General features: G+C 50.0%; 6 protein-coding genes and 2 non-coding genes across 8 annotated transcripts; 5 read left to right on the forward strand and 3 right to left on the reverse strand.

Annotated features, from left to right (window-relative positions):
* Positions 1–664: 664 nt before the first annotated feature.
* On the forward strand, positions 665–2,464 carry BCR38DRAFT_10884 (cytochrome protein). Its single transcript, XM_040853358.1, has 2 exons — positions 665–936; positions 990–2,464. Exons 1-2 carry the CDS (start codon positions 853–855, stop codon positions 2,415–2,417), a joined length of 1,512 nt encoding a protein of 503 aa, XP_040721063.1. The 5' UTR covers positions 665–852; the 3' UTR covers positions 2,418–2,464.
* Positions 2,465–2,862: 398 nt separating this feature from the next.
* BCR38DRAFT_10881 (uncharacterized protein) lies at positions 2,863–4,307 on the forward strand. The gene is made up of 2 exons (XM_040853357.1): positions 2,863–3,716; positions 3,773–4,307. The coding sequence occupies exons 1-2, from the start codon at positions 2,957–2,959 to the stop codon at positions 4,183–4,185; spliced, it is 1,173 nt and encodes a 390-aa protein (XP_040721064.1). The 5' UTR covers positions 2,863–2,956; the 3' UTR covers positions 4,186–4,307.
* Positions 4,308–4,953: 646 nt separating this feature from the next.
* On the reverse strand, positions 4,954–5,997 carry BCR38DRAFT_479963 (uncharacterized protein; the record flags this gene model as incomplete). Its single annotated transcript, XM_040863225.1, has 1 exon — positions 4,954–5,997. The coding sequence occupies one exon, from the start codon at positions 5,995–5,997 to the stop codon at positions 4,954–4,956; it is 1,044 nt and encodes a 347-aa protein (XP_040721065.1).
* A 1,114-nt stretch (positions 5,998–7,111) lies between these two features.
* Positions 7,112–8,113, reverse strand: BCR38DRAFT_416921 (uncharacterized protein). Its single transcript, XM_040859136.1, has one exon. It carries the CDS (start codon positions 8,008–8,010, stop codon positions 7,249–7,251), a length of 762 nt encoding a protein of 253 aa, XP_040721066.1. The 5' UTR covers positions 8,011–8,113; the 3' UTR covers positions 7,112–7,248.
* Positions 8,114–9,847: 1,734 nt separating this feature from the next.
* On the forward strand, positions 9,848–9,950 carry BCR38DRAFT_t16. The gene has a single exon. It is a non-coding gene; the product is annotated as a tRNA-Thr (tRNA).
* A 1,619-nt stretch (positions 9,951–11,569) lies between these two features.
* Positions 11,570–13,227, forward strand: BCR38DRAFT_329774 (monocarboxylate permease-like protein; the record flags this gene model as incomplete). Its single annotated transcript, XM_040854904.1, has 2 exons — positions 11,570–11,863; positions 12,268–13,227. The coding sequence occupies 2 exons, from the start codon at positions 11,570–11,572 to the stop codon at positions 13,225–13,227; spliced, it is 1,254 nt and encodes a 417-aa protein (XP_040721067.1).
* A 1,818-nt stretch (positions 13,228–15,045) lies between these two features.
* BCR38DRAFT_t35 lies at positions 15,046–15,148 on the reverse strand. Its single transcript has one exon. It is a non-coding gene; the product is annotated as a tRNA-Thr (tRNA).
* Positions 15,149–23,029: 7,881 nt separating this feature from the next.
* On the forward strand, positions 23,030–25,094 carry BCR38DRAFT_331711 (major facilitator superfamily domain-containing protein; the record flags this gene model as incomplete). Its single annotated transcript, XM_040855085.1, has 7 exons — positions 23,030–23,236; positions 23,357–23,420; positions 23,483–23,517; positions 23,648–24,022; positions 24,138–24,464; positions 24,514–24,720; positions 24,777–25,094. The coding sequence occupies 7 exons, from the start codon at positions 23,030–23,032 to the stop codon at positions 25,092–25,094; spliced, it is 1,533 nt and encodes a 510-aa protein (XP_040721068.1).
* Positions 25,095–25,989: the final 895 nt, after the last annotated feature.

Consider the following 25,989-nt stretch of genomic DNA (forward strand, 5'->3'; position numbering starts at 1 on the left):
ACCTTTGGATAAATACAAGTCAACAAGGGATCGCATCATGTCGGTTGAGTGAGAAGGAAGTGCTAAGAAAGGAGACTAATGATATTATACTGTGACAGACACTCAAAACAGGTACAACGTGGTTGAAAATGTTGGAGATTAAGCATGAAGATTCATCTAGGTTCCATTCGTTCTTATGTTGTTACCAGTAGCAAAAGTCTGGGCTTAGGTGCAGTTTTGTGAAGCTTCCACATGGTGACGGACGCAAGTGCAGTACTTGTAGGGAGTAGGGAAATTCAAAATAAAGAGAAGATATTCCTATTACCACACATGGAAGTCTAGCCGGAATAGCAGAAATCCTTATAAGAACAATAGTTTCGTCAGATATCATTGATAGCAGTATCTTGCTGCCTATGATCGCATTCTCGTCTGAATTACATGGGAAGGTCAAGGCGAATGATCAGTGCTCCTATTCATGATAGGGAATTTTCCTAGATTCAGTAATATACACCACAGGTCAGACTTGCTTTGACAATTGCTCTGCAAACACGGATCGGGCAATCTGAATTATATGATCGAACATCTGGTATTATCTGTCTATTTACTTGTAGATAAGCGTACAGGTGGAGATAAGTCCGTGGTATTTCCTTGACCTCGGCATCTCAAACCAATATAAGCACTAACCCTCGTAATGTAGCATTGTAGGTCGGAACTCCACGCGGGGACTGGACTGTTGGAAGGTCATAAAAAGCCCCGCTGTTCCGCAGCAAGGAACGGGGTTGCCAAGTCTCCTGTTGCTCTATTTGGTCTGCATCATATCAATCTCAAAGGGTGAACAGATCCGGACGAACTTCATTCGATCGCTGGCTTAAGATGACGTTCGAGCTACAGAGTCACATGCTCCGAAGGTTGTCGCCAACATCGGCGTTGAACCTTGCTGCGTACGTTGTCGTGCTGGTACGTTCTACCTGGGATAAGGTGGAACTGTTCATCCAACTGATAGGTACCAGGGCATCATCTACATCGCATACAAGGCCATTTATGCCGTCTACTTTCACCCTCTGAGTTCTTTCCCAGGGCCTACGAGCTGGGCCGTCTCTCAAATCCAGTATGTGCGACACTCTGTAGCTGGAAACATCATCAGGACGCAGCTCGAACTTCATCGAAGGTACGGCAAGGTTGTGCGGATTGGCCCCAATGAACTCTCGTACTGCGAAGCGGCGGTGTGGAGGGACGTGTGGGCTTACCGAAAGGGGCATGAGGAGTTCTCGAAAACCTCCCTACAGATTGTTGTTCCGCCGAATGGAACCTACGGAATCTTGGGTGCCAGCAGGATGGACCATCGTCGAGTCCGAAAACTGTTGTCGCATTCGTTCTCGGAAAAGGCAATGAGAGAGCAGCATCCGACCATCAAGAAACATGTGGACCTCCTCGTCGACAGATTGAGAGAACGCGCTGGGAAGGAGCCCCAGAATATAGTTGAGTGGTTCAACTGGACGACCTTCGATGTCATAGGTGCCTTGGCCTTTGATCAATCCTTCAACTGTCTGGAACATGGGCAGACGCACCCTTGGATCAAAGCAATCTTCGGCAGCGTCAAAGCCGGCGTCTTCTTTTCCGCCATGAAGCGCTTAGGTCTGGACTGGCTCGCTCACCACCTCGTCTCCAAAGAGGCAGTTCAGTTGAGGAACGACAACTTTGCATACTCGCAGGATAAAATAAAGGAAAGGCTGGAAAGGGCGGATCGGTGCGGCGACTTTTGGGACAACGTGCTTCAACACAGCCACGAAGAGGGAGGGATGACGATGCGCGAGATGACTTCCACGGCGGCAAACATCGTGCTTGGAGGAAGCGAAACCACGGCAACCCTGCTCTCTGGGTGCGTATACCTGCTTTTGACACACCCCAAAGTGATGAGCAAGGTGGTCGCCGAGATACGAGAGGCCTTTCCTACTTCAGACGACATAGATCTATTCACCGTGACGGACCTAAAATACACACTTGCCGTCTTGGATGAGACGATGCGAATCTACCCGCCAGTTCCAGAGCACGCTTTGCGCGTCGTTCCGCCCGGGGGAGACACGGTACATGGCCAGTATCTTCCTGAAGGCACCATGATACACTTTCCTCAATTAGCAGCCAATCGTCTCGAGTCTAACTTCACGAGGCCTGAGGAGTTCATACCGGAGCGCTTCTTGGGCGACGAAGCCTTTGCTGACGACAACTACGACGTGCTGCAGCCTTTCTCTGTGGGCCCGAGAAACTGCATTGGAAAGAACCTGGCGTATGCGGAGATGAGATTGATCTTGGCTAAGATGCTGTGGAATTTCGACTTTGCTTTGGTGAAGGGACAAGATGATTGGATGGACCAGAAAACGTTTACCTTGTGGGAGAAGCCGCCGCTGATGGTAAATGTCAAGAAGCGTGGCGGCACTTGAACTCCGCTTCGTCGTATGGATGTTGGACCTGGGACAGCAGCAAACATTCCCACGAGCCAAACCTGCACGAGACCACTCCGGCAGTTTACACACCTATGCTTCTGTTGAAACGATGCCGACACCGCGTCTCCTGGTTTCAGACCCCACAGAGACGGGTACGGCACCGAATGGGCTCTCATTGACGAACCTCGATGCTCTACACATTGAGCCCACCTGGTCACCAGCAGCCTCAAATAGAATTGAAACACTCCAAATGCCTAGGCCGCGATCGCCATCGTCGCTGAAATAGTGTCCTTCAACGTGCATTGAGAGATGATATACTGTGCGAATCAATCGGAAACCGCCGCGCATCGTGCGCTTAAGCTAAGAAACCTTGCACCGCGACAAGTCAGGGAATAGCTAGACTACGTCATACCTTGGCAAAGTGCAAAGTCGACAGAGTTCTGTCAGTCCCTTCGTCCCATCTTTCACAACTCAATTCCGCCCAGCGTTCGTACTTGGACAAGGGTGGAGCGACACCGAAAGTCACCGGATCCGCGATGACCTCCCGGCCGTCCCAGCGCAGCAGCCAGAAGCGCAGCCGGGACAGCTGGTGGGCCGCTGAAGAAAACAACGAGGACGAACGAACGGAGCGGCGACCAGCTCCTGCTCTTCGGGCCCGGTCGCGCCAGGACCTACACGACCACGACGAGCCGTACCGGCTGATCCCCAACCGCCGGGAGATCCTCGACCCCGAAGGCGATCTTTTGTTCGTCGCAGGGGATCGCGCCGCCGGAGATGATTTGGTCGCTTTCAAGGTTTGCTCCAGGACCGTCTTTCGCAAGATACCCGGGTGGAGAGATCTACAATGCTTGTCGAAACCGCCCGATGCCGAAGAGTGGATACTTCGCATACCTGACGTCAAGCCGAACGCGGTGCTTATCATACTCAACATCTTGCACAGTAACTTCGACCAAATACCCGTCGGCAAATCTCTTGGTTCTCAGGATCTACTAGATGTTACGGTGCTGACCACTCGGTACGAAGTCACGTCGCTGCTTCGGCCATGGGCTGACGGCTGGACTCGGTCATTTACCGAAGTATTGGACCGTCACACTCGCAACAATGAGCAGAATTCGGCTGAAGAGCTGCCCCTCCCCTTGGATACGTATCTCTGGATTACATGGGAGTTTGGACATGCAATCGCTTTCAAAAACACTCTGCGTGAGTTGGCATGGTCTACGACCATCAGGGAGGGCTCCCTCCGACTGAGAAATGAGCCCCTATTCTCGAAATCAAAGGAACCCTCTGGCGCATATAGTCAGTTCTAGGAGATACACATGCACCATAATTGCACGGAGCTAACGCAATCGCAGGTGTCATATACGCCGCACGTCTAGATATCATTAAATCTCTTCTCCAACCCCTCGAGAAACTAGTGAACAAACTCTCCACATTCGTCCCCTATAACAGCGTCACCGAAGTAGGAAAGGACGAATCATTGCTTGCCACCTTATTCGCAAACTTGCGACGGTATGAGTTAGGAGAGATCCTTTCCTATTCCAGTCCGGAAGACTGGACGGGCTCGGCCTACGATCTCGTGGAAAAGCTCTGGCTCGCCTTCAGGGCATCCCGCCTCGAGCACTGCACTTCGAACCTTTCATCGTTGTTCAAAGATACGAAGAATGAACTTACGACCACTATAGAGAATGGTACAATGCCTGAAATGGCAGACTTTCAAACTCGATATCTGGAGGCGCGGGCCAACCTGACTGGTCTGGAGTCTTGATTTAGAGATTGTTTGAAGAGGCCATATGCTGCTGCAGATGGAGCACTTTTAGGCCCCAAGTCTGATTTAACGGGCCAGGCGCCATTCATGGGGGCATATGAACCTGGGTGGTGCATCACAAGTGGAATGGCATGGAAATGGCATAATTCTCAGGACAACTTTAATGGAAATATATAGCATATGGCGAAGGAGTACGGTTGGTATCTTATTTGAGTGGGGACCTTCACAGGCTAGCCTAGTGTTTTACGCCTTAGGCAGAGACATGCGACTATGTAAAGAGAGGATGGCCCGTTTTCCATCATGGTCCCATTGCAACATAACTTGGCGAGGATTGAGTGTCTTATTGGGACTATCAAAAGCGAAGACAAATGCTGAAACTATCTCTGAAAACACGAGCTGTTCCCCATGAGGACTCATGCCAACTGAACCAGCCTTCGTGAAAAGATGAGTTTAACCCAGTCGCAGCTTCTGCAAAGCGAGCCAGAGTTTGTGGAAGAAGTGAGTCCTCTCTCCTTGACTTCTGCCAAATGAGCCAGAATCCTCAGCAACACGACTTCTTTGCCTTTGTGTGCCCCTTCCAGACGAGCCAGGCTTCCAGAAACGCAATACTTGCCGCTTCGTTCGTGGACTTCCGCCAGATGAAGCAGGCTTATCAGAAATGTAAACGGACATTCAGCATGGGAATTGTAAGTTGAGATGCGGATCGATGAAAGAATAGGAGGCTTGATGCTGTGCTGTGCTTGTGCGCACAAACCCAATAGTCCTCACTCATTCTGGGCTGCCGTCAATATGATCAACACATTCGTCCAACGTGCGAATAATAGACTTTAGAGTTGTGATCGCTAGTTTGGCCTTGTTGAGCTTTGCGTTGGCTGCATCGTGACTCTCCAGCAGCTCCTGATACTTGATGCTGACTGAATCGCGGCGCTCCTCGCGGTGCTTGTGCATGGCACTAAGCATTTCACGAAGATCTTTGCAGTTCGCCTCCAGGGTGCAAATCCTCGAGCACTGAGCTTGCTCCACTTCTTTGTAGACTTGCATATTCTCCTCGAGTCCAACTCGTTGGGTATGTTCGATGGATACCTCTTTTTCCAGCTCTTGCACCCTCGCTTGCAACTGGGCGACGGAGGGCGGTCTGACCTTGGCGATTTCGAGGTTGCCCTGCAGTCTTATGTTCTCGAAGCGCAACTGTGCGTTGATGCGGGCTTCCTTGCTGATATTGTCGCTGAGTTCCACGTTGACTGCTTGGAGTTCCTTGATCTGGTCGTTCAGATGGCCGATACGCATCTCTTGTAACTTCACCGTATCTTCGGCAGGTTCTGGTGAGTGGTAGGAAGGGCTGGGGACAGGGAGCGGAGTTTGATTACGCAGAATCAGGTAGTCCTGGTTGTTCAACCCGTACAGTGTATCGATCTCGTCTACGACGATTCCTTCTAGATTGGACTTTCCCTCGAGGGGGACTCGGTCATCGCTTTCGCTTGAATTACCCTGGTTTTGCTGTTCCGAGACTCTAGAATGAACAGTAGGGGCGGGAGTATTTTCTTTGGATTGGTGTTCGGACACGAACAGACTCTCGTTGTCGTCATCGTTCGCGCCCTTGTCATCAGGGTGCTCGCGCTTCAGAGATTGGTTCATCGTGGTGGATGAATCGCTTGCTGGGATTTCCGTGAAGACGACGGTACGATCACAGTTGTGCCAAGGTTCATCAATGCCAGTGAGATCAATAATGTGCGGGAGGCTGGAGGAGTCCGACGGCTGGGTTCGTCGTCTCTTGGGCGTAGACGGGCGGTCGCGGGCGATGACGTTCGCCATAGCTACTTCGGTGGCGGCTTCTGTCGCACTGCGCTTGCTGAGAAGTAACAAGCGTTGGTACTGGAGAATATAGACTGAGATGGAGCGTTTGAGTACCTGAAGTAAAGTACGAAAATGGGCAGTGTTGGTTGGATGAAGAAGTTGTGCTCTGCTAGGTGGATGAATTAAAAGAGAGTAGTCGTTTCTTGGCAAGTCCTTTACTACATCGTCTACAATTTGGTGGGGTGGGAATGAGATTTGCGAATTAGACTGCCTGCTGGTGCACGAAAGGTGAAGCCGTCGTGAGTGACAATAGCAGAGGAGCCAAGGTGCGGGACGTGACATTATGACCTTTATTCCGACACGCAAGTGCACCCCAAGTTTGTTTTATTATGGAGTCACTGAGATTGCAACTATTGTGGTTATATATGGTATATATGTATACCGACGTGTCATCAGCGCACCTCTTGCCATGTCTTAAAGGAGGAGAGTGCGGACTCCCATTGATGAATAGTTGTTCCATATATGCAAATGCTCCTCCCAGCTCTAGCATGTGTCCAAAATTTCCTCTGCTTTCCTGATTATCAATTGGAAGAATTGCGCTTTTTGGTAAACTAGCAGATATCTGAGGCTATATAATTGGTAAGCCTACTAGGGCCGACCCTGGGGCAGGCGTACTTATGCCTTATTCCCATTGCACTTGCATTACAGACCGCAACACATAAAGCCTCATTACCAACCACGTGTCCCATGTGGCTAGTATATAGTCTTTGTGAGTGGTAGAGCCGAGTGATGAAGCATCAAATATATTGGATTGTGGGCAAATGGTCTTGTATTGAAAGTGTCATGATCTCTGGAGAGTCCAGAGAGAAGCAAAGGGCGGCCATAAGGGCCTTATATAGTCAGAAATGACTGATGCCTGCCCCACAGCCAGGACTTGTGTGGTTCAACGGGTAGAGGTCATATTGACCCATACTTCGTACGGTTTGCGGCTTTACTTTTCTCCTTTTGACTTGGCAGTCTTGACGGAGTAGCCTTGAAGGTCCAACAAAATATGCAAAACTAGATTAGGAATTGACAAGCACTGGGGAAGCCCAAAACTCCCATAACACTACGGGTTGCAAGTCAATAGATTCGTATACATGCTCCAGATCAAGCCGCAAGAACAAATTTGGTTGTGTATGCAATATGCTAGAAGAGCTATTATTCTAGACAGCCCCCAACCCCTCAACACCTTAGCACGAACCATACGTATCGAGACTACCTTCTTGCCTAGTTGTCACCGGTACGCATGAACAAATTAGACGGCCTTTCCCTCTCCAAGAACTCCTCATCAACCTCATATTGAATTTCCGGCAACTGCGGCTTAAACCCAAGACGCGCATAAACATGCCTCCCCATGACCGACGCCTCGGTCGTCGCCTCCAACCCCCTCCTCTTGGCCTCATCTAAACCCCACTGCACCAATTTCCCAGCAATACCTCTGCGCTGGAACGCAGGATCGACAGCACACAAATCCAGCGCGAAGATAGCCGGTGGGTCCGCCGTGGCCTTCTCCTTAACCACCTCCATGCGCTGCTTCATCAATGAACGATACACCTGGTATGCATACCGTTGCTCCCGTTCGTTCCCAGGATACAGCGTCTCAAGATCAGTGCCCTTGCCCAGATCATCACTGGGCGCATCGCCATAGCCGTCTACCACAGAATATTGCCCCCAGTTGGCCAACCCCGCGATGACCCTGCCCTCACCGCCGGGTTGTTGGGGATCAGGCACAGTGGCCTTGAGGAAAAGTGCATTGAGCTGGCCTTGATTGTTGGTTGTGATGCCGCGCCAGGTCTTCACCCGACGGGCGGCGCCGCAGGCTCTGCCCTCGGGCGTGTCCCAGCCGGGGTAGATGGCGGACCAAATCCCGTCATTGATTTGGTGGCCAAAGGCTTCGCAGGCGCAGTCGAAGCTGGTTATAATGTCATCTTCATTGTCGATGAGCTCGATGCGCACGTCGTACTCCTGGGCACTGGTCTGATCCGGCATGGTTTCCCTTGAATTGAATTGAGGTTGCGTGAGCAATACTCGAGGCTGATGACGGAAGCAGGCCGTTTTGCGCAGGCGAAGATGGGGTACTCCATCTTTAAACGTAAGAGGGGAAAGCGGGGGGTCCACCCAACGACTCCAGTATAACTGTAGCTTCATCAAATTTAATAGGAGATAGCATATAGCGGCAGGACAACCCCACTTGTCACACCGCAGACGTTGAACACAACTTACCTCAAGAGTGAGTTCTGGAGAGGCTTCTCGATAATACCAAAAATGGTATGATTGGACCATTTGGTATTCTGGGCAATGGAAGATCTAGCACCTCACCGGCTTGTCTCTACATACAAGGAATTCAACTCCTTTGTTGGCATGGAATTTCTTTGAGTCAAAGCGAAATGGAGAAAGAAATAGGCTACCCTGTGAACAGGACAGCTCGCACAATCTCTAAAAGAAAATCTGGCAATGACGTTGATCTTGCGAGGACTGGATTGGTTAGCTTGGCGATTGATGAAATTACGGGAGAGACAGCTTGCTTACGTGTTCTTGGCATGAGAGACGTTGAGGAACTCGGCAAGCTTGGTAGGCTGGGGATGGAAGTTCTCATCTGTCATAATGAGGCGGCAGAGCATGGCGATGGTCTGCAAAGCAGTGGAATCACCGGTTCCACCCGTCTTTGAAGGCATTGTGATGGTCTGTGTCAAATTTGATGGAAGTTAGAAAAGTACAACTGCAGCGGAGATTTCGTTAATGATGTCCGTACTTGACTGGATCGAAATATTGCGATGTGATTGAAAGACAAGGTTGAAGATGAACAGGCCGAAAGGCTTGGTGTGATTTTGCGAGAATGGAATGAAGGAAGTCGTTGAGAGGATGAAAGAGGTGGTCGCCGAGATAGCAGGTGGGAAGAAATAAAAACCGGGTGGTGGTGGTCAGAACAAAGGTGTGTCGGTTGTTGAAGGCATGGAAAGACTAGTTGCCGAAGGAGTGGGTGGATTAGAATGAATAATTATCTCAGGGCCATCCGGCAAGAACATGGGTGAGTTGACTGTGTTGTGAGTCGTGCAGAAATAGCTGAGGGCATGTACTTGAACAGATTAAGAGGGAAAACACGTAGAGCATGTCCAGACGTGAAGTCAACAGTGGGAGTTCCAAAGGGCACACACCAAGAACGTTTGAATGGCAACCAACCTGAGGAGGCAACCACGTCAAAAAACACCTGTAATTCAGGAACACCCAATATCAAAATTTGGCAGAGCCATACATACGAAAGTTACCACAAAGCTGCTGGCCATAGGCATATATATATTGGTTTCATAAATGCTCTAGCCCTAGACAATAACGTCACCCTAGACTTAGAATCTGGAGTGAGCTATAATAAATCTGCACAAGTCAATGTATGGTGAATACGTGATCATATCCCTTAGATCGTAGTTGCTATTTACATGACATTCATGTGTAGTTTGTTAGCACAATATTCTGTCCATGCTGGGTGTTGAGGCCCTGAAGCCTTTGTTCAAGCATGCTCTGGTAATAGCCACACTCCTGTAGCCAAGTGCAACATTCATTGAGCTTGCTGAAAAAGTTGTAGTGCATAGTTTCCATCCACGAATACGTCGTCCCAACCTTCAACACCTCAACCAAGTTGGGCTATTCGATGATTAGCGAAGTGGCACCTCCGAGGATGCAGTCACGTAGTCTAGGCACACTCACATGGAAATTCCTAGAATACGGCAGGCCATCATAGGATACCTGGCAGATTCAGAGCATCAGTCTGGTGCTTGGTGTCTTTCACCTACATCCACAAGTTCCTTCGCCAGCGCCTTTATTTATCATGGTCAGCTGGTGTAGTTGGTCACTTCGCTGGTAGATAAGTCCCGATTTGAGCCTCGCCCACTTGGGTCGGTGACGAGTCGCGGGTTCGAATCCCGCAGCTGACACACAAGGGGGTTTAGTCAACCCTTACGGCGCGCGCCCACCTTGTTGACTTCGCCTACCTAGCGATAATAGGGAGATTGGTGCAGTTTAGGATTACGAGCATCCTAGCCAGTCGACCGTCAAGCACTACGTCGGCGGAATATAACTCGACAGCCGGTCCAGAATTCGAATCGTTAATCCGACCCCTTATCGGACCCCCTCTCGCCGCGATTCTTGCGAGCGTCTAGACCACGTTACGGTCTATCCACTTGAGCGTATGGTTGAGATGTATACGCTCGACGAGAACCCCAATTAGCAGATACTACGACTTGTCGCGACAAAAAATAGTCGAGCATCTTCTGCACATCAGCAGCATCCCACCCCTGAGGACGAATTTAAGTGCCACATTACCACACTTATCGGTAGTTCAGGCAGGGGTTGTAGCACAGACTGAGGGAGGGACAGGAGGTTTAGTAGTCGTTTGGCTACAAGTTTACCTGTATAACCGCCCGACGCGGCTTAAGGGCCCGCTATATCATCTATAGCCCCTTAAGGGAGTACTTGTAGAGGTACCGAGGGTTAACACCTACGGCGTATTTAATATTATTATTTATTTATCGACACTTGGCTACTTGCTCAACCACTCGTCTCGAGCAAACTTCCCAGCACAGCTGTTCAGATTCCTGATGACTATTAGCCAGCAACATGAAAACGGCGACTGCATGCCTATCTTTACTCGGACGTGGAACCCCCGGACTGCTGTAGCACCACCAAACTCTTGCCCCATGCTATTATGCACCCGGTTCGCAACAATATCGCCGACAACCGAAACTTATTTCGGCGCGGTCGCTGCGATATCCTTGTTTATGATACACATATACCTTATTTCATCGATAAGGCGACACGATTCGACGACACGAAGAGCAGCGGGACTGCGCGGGGAATCGCCAAAGCTGCGATTCGGCGGGTGAATTTGACATTGGGTGTCTGCAGTATTACGTAGTTCTTCCACAACTATAGCGCCTATATCCCGTAAGCTGTGATGCGACTCTACTTAAGGTCTCTGGTTGCAGACAAGCCGCAGCCTATCAGAACCTCCATTATCGCTTACTTGTTCCCCCTGGAGTAACCCTATAGTGGTGTGGGCCACGCAGACAAGATTTCAAGCTCGAGAATCGCGCTTATGGTCTATATCGTTCGCCATTTCCCGCCCCGACGACCGACCCCGTCTCATACCCGTCTCCTTGGCGCGAATTATCCCCGACTAAGAACCACTTGAAAAAGGCGATCCTATACTGGCCTTTTATATATGTATATATAAAGTTTTATTCAAGTTATCTTTTTTCCAGAATAGCAACCTCTCGCTCATGAGAACGTTGGTTTTCCCCAGTCGACAACCAAAGACAACGCCTCACATTCCGTCGGCTTCTATACCACAACACCAGCACGACCCTGGCATCCTGCGTCCAGCTTCACACATTCCTCCTTTTTCCTACTTGTTCAACAACAAAAAAGGGCCTACTTCTGCGTTGACATCGCATTGCATATCATTGCGACTTCATGTTACCCAACGGCGTCTGCAGTTGCAGAATCTGAAGCCTCGCTTCGGTCTGACGAGAGACGAGGGCCGCAACATTCAAACATGACGACCGAGTCCGGTGAAGCCTACGAAAGGTCGGCGTCCGATGCCTTCGAGTACGGGCCCGCACCTGAAGGCGGCGCCCGTGCCTGGCTCGTCGCGGCCGGCAGTGGTGCCATCTTCTTTGCCACCTTGGGCTTTGCCAATTCGTTCGGTACCTTTGAACAGTACTACCTGACTCACCAACTGCGAGAATCTTCGGCTTCTAGCGTCTCATGGATTGGCTCCCTGGCCATATTTCTCCAGTTCTTTACTGGCATGCTTAGCGGACCCTTGTTTGATCGCTATGGTGCAAAGGTGAGTTGCTCTGTGTCTTCTCCCTTCCGACTTACCATAATCGGGTTCTTATGTAACAGCGGGGAACAGATACTGACATGATGACAACAGAAGTTGGACAATATGGGCCCTGTGGGCCATGTGGGTCCTATACTTGCCACTATCGCCACCTAGAACGGCGACCATCCCCACATACCTCTATTACGAGAAATGTGGCGAGGATAGAACATTCCCTACTTATCTATATGCTTCTACAACTTGTCTGAATTAATCAGCAAGTCTACCATTCATTGACTATATAAGAACCCTTTTGTTTCCATACATAGACCCTCGAAGAGAGGACCAGAGTTAGCTACAATACATACAGGTTAGGCATATGTGCCCTCCTTTTGCTCCTTCAACGGGAATATCAAATCCAAGTACAGATTATGTGGCCATCCGCTGCCCTTTACGTCTTCGCCATGATGATGCTAAGTCTGTGCTATACATACTGGCAGACGATGCTGGTGCAAGGTGTCCTGATGGGCGTTACAATGGGGCTTTTGCAAATTCCAGCATTTGCCGCCGTCTCGCAATACTTTGATAAGAATCGTGCCGCTGCCTTGGGTCTGGTGGCTTCTGGTTCGTCCATTGGTGGCATTGTAATACCCATCGCTTTGTCGAAAATGTTAAACGAGACCTCGCTTGGCTTTGGCTGGTCCGTCCGCATAATTGGCTTTCTGATATTGCCTTTTATGGTGCTGGCCTGTCTGGGCATCAAGGCGCGTCTACCCCCACGGGATACCGAATTCTGGCTTTTATCGGCTTGCAAGGACATACGATTCCTCCTTCTAATTGTCGCCTTATTTTTCATGTTCTTTGGAATGTTTACTCCGTTCTTCTTCCTCCCCACATATGCTACCTCACAAGGGATGAGCCCGACCCTCGCTGGCTATCTACTCTCTATTCTCAACGCCGCTTCTACATTTGGCCGTATCATCCCAGGTGTTCTTGCCGATAAGTATGGCCGTATCAACATGTTCGGCTTCGGGGGCGTCATTACCGGCATCGTCATTTTCTGCATGAATAGCGCCACTAGTAACGCGGGTTTGATCGTGTATTCGATTTTTTTCGGCTTCGCCTCTGGCACTATCATTTCGGGTGGATCCGCTGCGTTTTCTACGAGTCCGCAAGACGCCCGCAATAACGGAACGTACATGGGCATGGGCATGGCCATTGCCGGCATCGGGGGGTTGATTGGCCCACCGGTGAACGGGGCCATCGTCAACACCTACGGGGGTTTTTTCCAAGTATCCATGCTCAGCGGCGCTTTGTGCATGGTCGGCGGCATGGTTGCGTTTACGGCGAAGATGTGGACGCCGCAAGGTCTCATGGGGAGAACCTGAGTCTGGAGTACTATCTGTTTCCCCCACTGCCTTCATCTTGTGCATCTTTGCTCTTTTGTTCTTCCTCTTGCTCACATCGCTGTCGAGTAATAGCTCCGCGGCGTGAAACTCCCCCCAAATAGCAGACAAAACGTAAGACTTAGCATTAGTGAGAGGATCAGGCGTGCTGGGGAATGTATAATATTTGCAGAGTAATTTTTTGGTTGGCTAGTGGCTGTGGTTGTATTTTAATAGACATCCGGTTTTTTATTCCCCCAGCTTAGTAATATTAAGAACCCAGCGTTCTATTGAAACTGACGAACTTGATTACCAATACTTCCAAAATATAAGTATGATATAGTATGGTACCAGTCTAATACTGTTTACATATATATTGATATAATAATATTATTATTATTATTAAATACGCCGTAGGCTCGAAGCCCCCGGTACCTCTACTAGTACTCCCATACGTCAAACCGTGCCCTAATGGCTGGACTAAATACATACGCTGCGTCGTCGGTTCGCCCTATTGGCGACTGCGTTGCGTTCACTACCATACTACGTTGGTTCTCAACCTACCAACAAAGTCCCCCCTGAGAAGATCGATGCTATCTGGGCCTTGAAGCTGTCCGACCCGTCCCTAGCAGCCACCTTACAATAGTCCCACTAACTACTGGTTCTCCTGTTGCCGTTGCGAGGTCTCTGCGAGAGTATAGTGGCCGTGGTGCGATAGCGGCCCGTAATCGTTCCCTCGGTCCTTCCAACAGCCTGCAAAAGAGGATTACGTGCTCTGCCGTCTCAGGGGCGTCGCCACAGCGGCATAGCGGCGAGTACACGCCAAAAGCCCCTGTCTTGAATAAGAAGGCTGCTAGTCCTATTTTTTCCGTCCTGATCTGGCACAGCGTAGACGCTTCCAGTCGGTTCAGGCCGAAATACTTGCCCCCTTTCGGTATCTGCATCGAAGGGCCCTCCGGTTCCTCAGCGATGGCGCGTCGCTGGCGATCGTGATGCTCTGCTCCGGTGAGCCATCTCTTCCTCCAGTGGCCGAGGAGGGCAGCCGGGACCTCCTTTTCCTCACTCATCCACTCGGAGCCCCGGGCCTCCTTCTCCATAGTGTACCCTGCCGGTCGGAGTAGCTGCGACGCCTGCTTCCTCTTCGCCGGCCTATCCTGCGATATAATAAAAAAAATAATATTAAATACGCCGTAGGTGTTAACCCTCGGTACCTCTACAAGTACTCCCTTAAGGGGCTATAGATGATATAGCGGGCCCTTAAGCCGCGTCGGGCGGTTATACAGGTAAACTTGTAGCCAAATGACTACTAAACCTCCTGTCCCTCCCTAAGTCTGTGCTACAACCCCTGCCTGAACTACCGATAAGTGTGGTAATGTGGCACTTAAATTCGTCCTCAGGGGTGGGATGCTGCTGATGTGCAGAAGATGCTCGACTATTTTTTTTGTCGCGACAAGTCGTAGTATCTGCTAATTGGGGTTCTCGTCGAGCGTATACATCTCAACCATACGCTCAAGTGGATAGACCGTAACGTGGTCAGACGCTCGCAAGAATCGCGGCGAGAGGGCGTGCTGCGCGCCTTCTATCGTGAGGGGACGGGTTCGCCGACGAGCGTTATCGGAAAGGCGAGGTCCGATAAGGGGTCGGATTAACGATTCGAATTCTGGACCGGCTGTCGAGTTATATTCCGCCGACGTAGTGCTTGACGGTCGACTGGCTAGGATGCTCGTAATCCTAAACTGCACCAATCTCCCTATTATCGCTAGGTAGGCGAAGTCAACAAGGTGGGCAGCGCGCCGTAAGGGTTGACTAAACCCCCTTGTGTGTCAGCTGCGGGATTCGAACCCGCGACTCGTCACCGACCCAAGTGGGCGAGGCTCAAATCGGGACTTATCTACCAGCGAAGTGACCAACTACACCAGCCGACTGCGATATAATAATAAATTTAGTAAGTTCCTGTTTCTAGTAGTAACGTGAATGTACACCGAGCTGGCCACCCTTACATAACCTCGCATAGAAATTTTACGATAGTAAAACCACAACGCCGTAAATCAATTGAAACTACTCTGAATCTTTCTCTCCAGAAGATGGCAATGCGATCTTACAAGTTCGCGCATTATGCCCAGTCCCGTTGCAAATACCACAGCGCCTCGGGCGCGTTTCAACAGCTTTGCGCGACCACCATTTCGGCGCTCTTCTTGCTGTATCTGCGTCGCCAACTGCCTAGAGTCCCGTAGGTCCTGTCCCTCTTGGAAAATAAGTGATTTTCCTTCCCGTAATTGCATTTTTTTAGTCCTCCGGCGCCGGCTTAGCATCTTATTTGCCTCTCGAAGCTCAGCGCACTCGGCCCGTACGAGGGCGAGCTCGTGCATTATCATTTTTGCTCCCTTTGCAAACTGGTCGACAGCTGAGAAAATATTCGTCGGAGAGCTATTCTGATGCTCGGAGATGCGCTTTTTCAGAAAAGTAGACTGTGCATGAGCCTCTATCGGGTTCTGTGGCGTCTTTGATACCCACGGTCGGGTTGCGATTTCTGGGGAGGCAACAGGCGTCGGGGTCTGTAATCGTACGTCCAGCTTTGAAATCACACTTTCTGAATTAAATGGAACAAGTCCTGCCCTTCGAAAGTCAGCTTGAACGTTTTTTTCGCCGAAAACTGCAAAGAAGGCGTCTTTGAAGATAGGAAAGAAGTCCTCCTTTGCGATATGTGTTAGTAACCGGCGTATCAATTTCTCTACCATCTGGCCGTACACCCGCTTTAATAGACCGAAACAGGCCACGTCAAGTGGCTGGAGGATTTGAGATGAGTGCGGAGGCATACACAAAGTTACAGTTTTGTGTTCTTTGCAATATAGCTCGAAATCGCCGGAAACGTGGCTCTCGTGACCGTCCAACACTAACAATCGATATATCCCGGACTTTCCATCTTTCGTACAATTATCGAAGTGTTTAATAAATTCCATACCGATCTCGTTAGCCGCCAATCCTTTTGGACTAGGTCTAATTCTCCAATATTTCGGAATGTTGTCGTCTTCGTACCAAGAAGAGAGGTGGTATCGGCCCGCAACAACGATGAACGGCGGCAGCGCCCAACCGGTAGACTGGACCGCTTGGATTACGGTAACCCATTCCCGGTTACCTTTCTGTATTGATTTCGGCCTGGCACGTCGTTCGGAGCTCGTAACTACTATATTGGTTGAGATCTTGCCCATCATAAACCCAGTCTCGTCGAAGTTGTAGATGTCCGACTCTTGGATACCGTATTTCGCGATAACATTCGCTACAAGCCGAAACCAATCTGAAGTAAGCTTTGGATCTTCGCATTGGGCCCTTTGGTAATCGTAAGGACGGTTCCAACGAGTTTTCAACTCTTTGCGACGTGCGACGAACCTCGAGGCCTAGCGCGTTCCAATGGGCCCTGCGTTACGTGTCGCGCGGATAGAATTTGCCATTGCTTCCACATCAGCAATCCGGGGCGGAAACGCTCGTGCAGCTAAGTCCAGTATATGCTTGATAATGACCTCCTCTTCTAATTCTGTCATAGTTCGTGAATTGGGCAAAATATCGCGTCGGAAAGGTACGCCGTTTTTACGCGTTTGGAGGGTGCTTCGGGGGACTTGGTACATTTTTGCCGCTTGTCGGAGACGAAGTTTTTGGTCATGTTTGAGAGCTTGAAGGGCTAGCATTAAGTCTGCTTCGTTGTATGACTTTGCCATAATTGGTTGTTGAGAAAATCAAAGATTAAGTTGGCCGATCGCGTTGGTGCATGAAAGTGGCCAGCTCGGTGTCATGGCCAGCTCGGTGTACATTCACGTTAGTAGATATTGACAATCATTTATAGGGAATTTCTATCCCAAGATATTTCCGATCCCTTAGGTTATATAACAGGCGGAGAATCCTTCGTTACAGCTTCGGTGGGTGATACGAAAAGGTAGGGGGACCCACTGGTTAGGTGAATCCCATTCAATTAGATACTATAACGTTGCGCACTGCTGCATTATAGCATCTTCCCCCCTAGGTGCACGCATCAGTGGGGCAAGTTTGCAAGTTCACTGCTGGCGGGTTGGGAGAAGAGAGGGTGGGCAATCGGGGTGGTGTTTCCGCGGTCATAACCATCTCTTCAAACCCCGCGTATGCATAAATCTCACCGTAGCCTGTTCGTGCTCCCACAGTAGAGGAGAGGTCGGGTCAAATAACCATCCTCATAGTGACGACGGGCAGTAAATGCCCGCAGGTTCAAGGTGTGATGATGGCAACGGACAACAAGATCCTCAACAGACTGGAAAAGAATAGTTTCTCAACAGGCCATAGAATTGTATCACCTCAGCAGGTGAACAATGGAACAATAGCCTCAACAGGCCTAAACAGAGCTATTAGAACAATAAAATTACCTCAACAGGTTATCAAAATAACTGGTGCCTCGACAGGTGCCTCAACAGGCTAAGAGAATCCATTACTACTGGATTGGCCGCTTGGATTTCTTTTTCTCTTCAAGAGATTGACTACCTACACAGGTCCTTAAATACCGTCATCCTAGGGGTCTGGTTTGACCGCAAATTAACGTGGCACGCCCATACCGAACGGGTTAAATCAAAAATGGCGACTCAGAAGCTAGCCCTAACAAAGCTAGTGAACATGGCGTGGGGCTGCGATCTCATACGGGCGAGACTACTGTACACGTCGGTTATTCGCAGCGCGATCGCCTTCGGGGCGGCTGCGTGGCACACTATAAGCGAGGAACCAGCGGGACCAGCTAAGAGCCTAGTCGGGATACAGAATGAGTGCCTCCGAATAGTCTGTGGCGCCTACAAAGCGACACCGGTCCGACACCTAGAAATAGAGGCAGCTATCCCGCCACTAGACCTATATCTCAGTGCCCGGGCGGCGAAATTTGAAGAACGGCTACGGAATAACGGCAAAAGGAGCCTGCTTCGAAGCGCGAGCGCGAGAGCGTCACACATACTCCGACAGGACACGCCGGCGAGACGGAAGCGGACGTCACAATCGCTCAGACCAGCGGGGTACACGATAGAGAAGGAGGCTAGGGGCTCCGAGTGGATAGGCAAGGCGAAGGAAGTCCCGGCCGCCCTCCTAGACCACTGGGAGAAGAGATGGCTCTCCGGGGCAGCACAACACGACCACCAGCGACGCGCTATCGCCGAGGAGCAGGAGGGCCCCTCGATGCGAATGCCGAAACAGGGCAAGTACTCAGACCTAAACCGACCGGAGGCGTCTACCCTATGCCAGATCAGGACCGGAAAAATAGGACTATCAGCTTTCTTATTTAAGATAGGAGCCTTCGGTGTGTACTCGCCGTTATGCCGCTGTGGAGAGGCCCCCGAGACGGCGGAGCACGTAATCCTCTTTTGCGGCCTGCTGGAAGAATCGAGAGAGCACCTACGGGCCACTATCGCACCATGGCCGCTGCATACACGTAGAGACCTGGCAACGGCGACGGGGAAACCAGTAGTCAGCGGGACTATCACAAGGTGGCTACTCAGGACTGGCCGGATAGCGCTTAGGCCCGGATAATATCGATCTTCTCAGGGGGACTGTCAGAGAACAGAATGCCATAGGCACCAGTGGGTGTCAGGACACTGAACGCAAGACACCGGTGGGGCGCCGGAGGGGTGTTTCGGACAAAAGACTCCCGAGTCATGATTACAATCTATGTGAAGCTTTGGGATGACGAGAGTCAAGATCCTTGGCATCGCCGACCCTGCTGTTATGCCGGGTCCAAGCGGCGGCCTAGCTATCTATATAAGGACCATCTCGAAGTAGGATAGGGAAGGAGCAGAGATCAATGCATCACCGTGGGCACCCCTACCTGAGACCGCCAGTGACCACCCGGTGCTACGTAGGAGGGACGCCCGTTACTCCCCATCACTCTGTACTATTGCCTTCGGCCTAGCCGTACCCTGACAGGGACTTTGTTAGTAGGGTGAGAACTAACATAGTATTGTGGTGGACGTAACGCAGTCGCTAATAGAGCGAACCTACGTAGCAGCGTATGTATTTAGTGCAGCCATTAGGGCACGGTTTGACATACGGGAGCACTTGTAGAGGTACCGGGGGCTTCGAGCCTACGGCGTATTTAATAATAATAATAATAATAAATACCGTCAAGAGCACGCTTACATTATTCATCCGACAGCCGAAAAACATCACCCAAAAGCCCTGTCCCTAAGTCAATAGTCGCGTCCATTCGGCAGTGATCTTGCCGTATGCTTTACTCGGTGGTGAAACAGAACGCGTGCCAGTAATACGCGGTCTGATTTTGACCTCGCCTGGATAGCAGAGCTTTTACATCGAGACTCTTGGTTGCGTTGAGAAATATCTAAGTACATTCCGTTATTGTCGCTTTCTTTTCATAGAAATCATCCAGCGGCCTCTAGATCTCTCGTCCTTGCCTGCTTCTGCTGACTGAACGTTGAGGTGAATATTGAGCCTCTGGGTTGGAGCAATGGAAGTCAGGAAATGCAAAGTCTACTAGGTATGGTTGTTAATTGAGAACCTGACGTAACATCGAGCAGAAGGGACCGGCTTGTGACTCTTGAAGCGAAGTAACGGCGTTCCAAAAGTGACAGGAGATGAGGAGAGGTGTTTTCGGACCTTCAAGGCTACTCCGTCAAGACTGCTAAGTCAAAGGAGAAAAGTAAAGCCGCAAACCGTACGAAGTATGGGTCAATATGACCTCTACCCATTGAACCTGTCAGAGAACAGAATGCCATAGGCACCGGTGGGACACCGGTGGGGCTCTGGTGTAGGAATGTGCGAGTCATGACGATATGGAAGTCTTGGTTTGCGGAACAATCGGGGAAACTAGTGCTCCGCGGCTCCGACGTCGGGTTCTAGCTATCTATGTAAGGGGCGGAGGCCCGGGAAGAAGATAGAGGGAGAGTAGAGATCAATGCATCACCGTGGGCACCCCTACCTGAGACCGCCAGTGACCACCCGGTATTACGTAGGAGGGACGCCCGTTACTCCCCATCACTCTGTACTATTGCCTTCGGCCTAGCCGTACCCTGACAGAACCACACAAGTCCTGGCTGTGGGGCAGGCATCAGTCATTTCTACCTATATAAGGCCCCTATGGCCGCCCTTCACTTCTCTCAGGACTCTCCAGAGATCATGACACTTTCAATACAAGACAATTTGCCCACAATCCAATAGGTGTCTCCCCTACTCATTCCCCGAGACTCTTTTCATGCGCTCATCCTCTTGAAGAAACTTCGAGAGTCTATGCTGGAGCCTGCCTTCCCCCTGATCTAGTTGTAAACACCATCCTGACGCTGCAGTTACTCCACAAGATTCTCACAAGAAAGGGTTTCCAAATAATTGTTTCCGAAGATCCACTTGAACGTTCGCCTGTAAGCGTCATCTATATTCTCGTATCTGACGTACATGCTCCCAAAGCAGAGCCACATCGTGATGTCATTCACCATACCAGATACTTCCGAGCACTAGAAACGCTGATGAGTCTTTTATCGAAAATCGGGCTATCTTAGACACAAGCGACCCCCAGATGGTGAACCATAGTTGACCGCGAATTGTCTCCAGTCAGGAGTTCGTGTTGTAAATTATACTCTTCCATGTTATCCTTACTGCCTGCAAGAGCTTTACCAAAGTTTATCCTATGGTTGAATCGAGAGCTCTGTCAAGCTACCGTATAGCTTATCAGCGATCTTGTCATCCTCTGCAGCGTGGCCTACAATGAAGTAGCATCGTGTGAGCATAAAGAATCACCATTCATGGAATCCGAGCCCATGAAAAAATGAAGGTACTTGTCTGACTAGACAATTTATTGGTTTGTGGTTCGGAATTTATTGGTACGAACCTGCATGACCGGATACTTCGCATCAGGCACAGAAACTTGGCTAAGGTAGGCAGGCCGTTGGAGGCTCCTGCCTGAAATTGAATATGGACACGTGTATTTTATAAAGTCCATGAGAACTGCCAGTAACGTGGATCAAGCGACACCTGCGTAAAGTAGGTATTGTCGAGATACTGGAAGGTGCAATTCAGGCGTACTACCAAGAGCGGTCAGTTCGGAGAGAAACTGAAGTTGACTGCTGGCAAGGTTCATCTGGACGGCAGGGAGAGTCAAACCCATCCATTTATTGGCATGAACGGTGTTCTAAATGCGGGAGCGAAGGTACTGATGAACATCACTGACATCCTTCTCAGCACCGTATATCCACAGGGTTGGTAAGGGAGGTTGTGATATGAGAATCGATCGATGTGTAATTGCAGGAGGACTGACAAACATTTCATAACCATTGATATCGGATTCATTTGTTGATGATTAATGGGATTCATTCTCTATAGCACAGAAGCTGATGTCGACGGAAAATTTCAAATATCATTTATTGCCTATCATGGATCTACACGCGTTGTCGGAAAACTTTATAATTCCTATTTCTTACCCCTTGATACTTATGTTCTCGAGTCTTTATCACTCATGGACCATATCGCATCGGAAGCGAGATATGCCGAGGCAATTCGGGGTGATGGATCAAGCCGTAGTTCAACAGCTGAACATGTATATCTTATGCGACTTGAATACGTACCATTTTCGCGAAATTATTCACTTCTGCAGTACTGACTGGCTAAACTTATCACCATGGCCGACATGTCGACTTACGTGAATGGTAACCGTTGACATACATTGGTGCTGTTTTGGTTGGTCGTACATTGCCACTGAGTCGATGTCTGTTGAAGGCACCTTAAAGTTGACCATGTTGGTTGTGAGAGAGTTAATCGAGATAGGAAACTCACAGTGTGTACCTAGATATTACCATCAATAACCTTCCTAGTAATTGGGTCGACCAGGACCGCTCCAGAGACGAGGACGAAGTCGTTGGCTTTTATGGCTGTAGACGCCTGCAATCTGCTTAGGGGCCTTATCCGTGATAACAGCCGTCTTTCCAGCCACGATGGGGGTGGTGTATGCGTTTGGGGGGTTGGCTTCAGATTTATGATTTCCTATTTTGGACAGATACCATCATCCCCGATATACATCAATTGATATATTGGTGCATCCTCTTAGATGGGTGGTCTCATGAGCAGACATCAAAGGGTTGCATAACGGGAAGGAATACACGAGTTCGGCAGGTGGGATATACCACGCGGCGACTGCAATTTGACAGGTGTTTGGCACAATCCCAACCGCGAGCACCCCCAGACGCCGCAGTGTTACCTCGTCAGCCGGTTTGGGGTGCTACTAATTGGAAAGTTAAAAGAGGCCTAAATCTATCATCATGGTTTATTTCATGCGATAGTCGAACAAGTATGCATTTGGGCAAACACATCGCTTTATCGGTCTCGGGAAGGTATGTACGTGCACTTTCATGTGTGTGTTAGTTATATAATATCGACTACTGGTGTTATCAGTCACAGGGTACCACGCATCGGTAAGTGCAGGCCGTGAGACTAAGACAAGCAACCAGGGTGGCCGCTGCTTACCGGCAGGCCCCGACGGCTCTCTCTTATCAGCGAGCTTTCCCCAAATTGCCCGCACTTGCTCCACGTTGAACAATGATGATCGGTGAAGATAGCAGGAGCCAACACGGAGTCCAATTTACGGAACCTTGGAAATGTGAGATCGCAGCTTGGCACCTGTTCCGTCCAAGTCCGATGGTTGTCCTGGACGTGTATATGAGGAGCTCTGCTTATCTCGTGTCTATAGTACTATTGCAGCATCTTCTTTCACCATAATATCGCCGTCTTCGCCTCCGTTTGCTTCCCGCACCACTGCCAGGACGAACGCGAGTGCCGCCCAGTGGAAATCATCTCGTACGACGCTGACATGGCTGAAAATCAATCAGCCGGGGAGCGGGGCGTGGCCGACTCGGACTCGAATCGGAAGGATTCTTTCACGGGCGGTAAGGCTGTCAACGTGGGAAGCAACAATGAAATCTTTCCCGACGACATAGTGCACGTCATCGATAGGGCTACCGAAAGGGCGCTGTGTCGCAAATTCGATTTCCGGTTGTTGCCTGTCTTGGCGGTCATGGTAAGCAATGGTCCGTAGGATTTTCTAAAGTCGAAAGACTCAACAGACAATCAAGCGACTGCGTGGATCAAATTTGCTGCTAGGGGCAAAACTCAGCTTCGGCGCTGACAATGTTTCTAGTACTTGTTCAATGCACTCGACAAAGGCAACTTAGGAAATGCTGAGACCGCTGGTCTCTCGGGTGGTAGGTTGATAGTTCTCTGGAGCCCCTAGGACATCAGCTGACAACATACTTTCAATGTGTAGACTTGCACTTTGCTGATGGACAATACAACTTAATTGTAGGTAACTCCTTCTCTTTGTTGTCGCGTCTCAGTCGAGGGATGTCGAATCCGGGAAGACCAGTCTGCCTGTCCTCTCGGCCCACGAAACAGGATGTGCCAAGGTGTTACTAACCCTGAAACTTTACAGGTGGGCATTTTCTTCGTCCCTTATGTCGTATTTGCGCCTCCAGTGGCTATGCTGGGTAAGCGCTTTGGTCCGGCTCGTGTGCTGCCCATCCTGATGTTCTGTTTCGGGTCCCTGACCCTGCTCATGGCCTCGGTAACCAATTTCTCTGGCGTCTTCGCCCTTCGGTGGTTCTTGGGTATATCTGAAAGCGCGTTCTTCCCGTTGGTTATATACTACCAAACCACATTCTATCGCCGTGGTGAACTGGCCCGTCGCTTGGCTATTTTCTACGCCGCATCCAATATCGCCAACGCTTTCAGTGGGTTGCTTGCGTTTGGTGTCTTCCAAATTAAATCACACCTTGTTGATCATCCGTGGAGGTGGCTTTTCATCATCGTAAGTCGGCCCGAGAAAGATCGCATCTCTTCATCGTAGCCTTGGGGCCGGATGGTTTTGCGAAGCCATTTCTTGGCTCCTGGACGCAAACCTGCACTGACATGGCTTTTCCCAGGAAGGTTCTGCCACCGTCAGTTTCTCGGTTTTTGCTTATTGGTATCTACCGAAGAGTGCTGCCGAGGCCACGTTTTTGAATGATGAAGAGAAAAAACTGGCATTTCACCGCATCCAAGTCGACAGCTCCTCCGTGGTCAACGAGAAATTTGACCTCCGAGAATCTCTCAAGATTTTCAAGCGTCCTTCGACATACGGGTTTCTGCTTATCGAGATCTGCCTTGGCGTTCCCTTGCAGGGAGTCTCGTTATTCTTGCCACAAATCGTGCAGCGTTTGGGATATGGTAGCATCAAGACCAATCTGTATACTGTGGCACCCAACATCACCGTATGAGTCTTCACCATATTGCACTAGTCCAGATTACTAATGATTTTAGGGGGCGGTGATGCTGCTAATACTTGCATTTACGTCTGACGGCTTCAAAATTCGGTTCCCCTTTATTTCCCTGGGGTTCGCCTTCACCTTTATAGGTTTCATTATCTACGCCGCCATTCAAGACGTCCAGGCGCAGATTAGAGTGGCATACTTCGCGACTTTCATGATGTGCTGGGGAACTTCAGCTCCATCTGTTCTGTTGAGCACAGTAAGCATAACTACCGCCTGTTTCTGCGTGTTCGAGTTGCTGACGACGGCCAATAGTGGTACAACAATAACGTCGCCCACGAAGGCGAAAGACTAACCCTGACATCCGTGGGAGTCCCACTGGCTAACCTTATGGGGTTGGTGGCGAGTAATGTATTCCAGAAGAGGGATGCACCAAAATATCTTCCCGCTCTCATTACGACTGCGGCCTTTGGCGCCACCGGATGCCTCATTGCCGCATCTTTGGGAATGTACATGATCTTCGACAACAACAGAAGAAACCGCCAGCAAGGTGTTTCTCTTACTGCGAAGGACATCCCGACGAGGAAGTTGCGAGATGGACCGAAGGTTCCCGAGTTCAGGTGGTTCCTGTAAGAAAAGTAAGCTTTCACTCGCGTAGGTGTAATGAAATGGTGGTTACTTCTAGGAGAGTTGTAGTAGTCCAACCGGTTGAGAATATTCCGAGGTGAAAAACAGGGACATCATTGGGAAATCGGAACATCCAAGCTGCCACATGTTGTATACAGTTTTTCCACCTCGAAATGGAAACATGCGGCTGCACACCCGAGGCTTAGGAGCCTTTTTGAAGTCACAGGCCACCTTTGCAAAATACTATGCAAGTACAGAACCGAAAATCAGAAGCAGGACCTGCACGAATTTGTGATATGATGAAGAAACTGATAAAAATTCCACCCAACGGCTTCCCTCGTGCTGCTGGCGATAACGAACGCACGACCTTATGAACGGCGACTTCACGCTGAACAAGATCTCAGTATAGCAAGGATATTGTGGGTTGGGAACACGTCCCTACCGTACCCACCTGGTTGATATCACACCCTCAGGTGGTGCCGAAATTCTTGGTTGGTCCTCAGCGATTAGGCAGAACCGTACGCACCCAGTTGGAAAACGGCATCTCCTTTGACGAGGGCCTATTTCATAGTGAAAAAACGGGGCTGCGACAGATATCTACTGAATGCTTGCAAGCTGCCCGGAACGCACAACCAGCCACTCAGTGGTGGAGGCAAGTGTGCGCCTCAAAGCATACATTTTTGTGGCCTTTGGTGCTTTTGAATGCGGCGCCCGTCTGCTGCAAATTTCTGATTGCAGCGAGCATTAAGAAGATGGCGGTGACCACCAACTAGATTGGGTGAGGTTTCAGGATTATGCCGGGGCTCGGGTGCCTCTACAGGACATGGCGAGGGTGTCTAGAAGCTAGATGTGATATGCAACATGTTGACTGACCTGGAATGTACTGGTATCGTAAAGATAG

The sequence above is a fragment of the Pseudomassariella vexata genome, assembly GCF_002105095.1.
Source record: "Pseudomassariella vexata strain CBS 129021 chromosome Unknown BCR38scaffold_1, whole genome shotgun sequence".
In the NCBI taxonomy this organism is placed as follows: domain Eukaryota; kingdom Fungi; phylum Ascomycota; class Sordariomycetes; order Amphisphaeriales; family Pseudomassariaceae; genus Pseudomassariella; species Pseudomassariella vexata.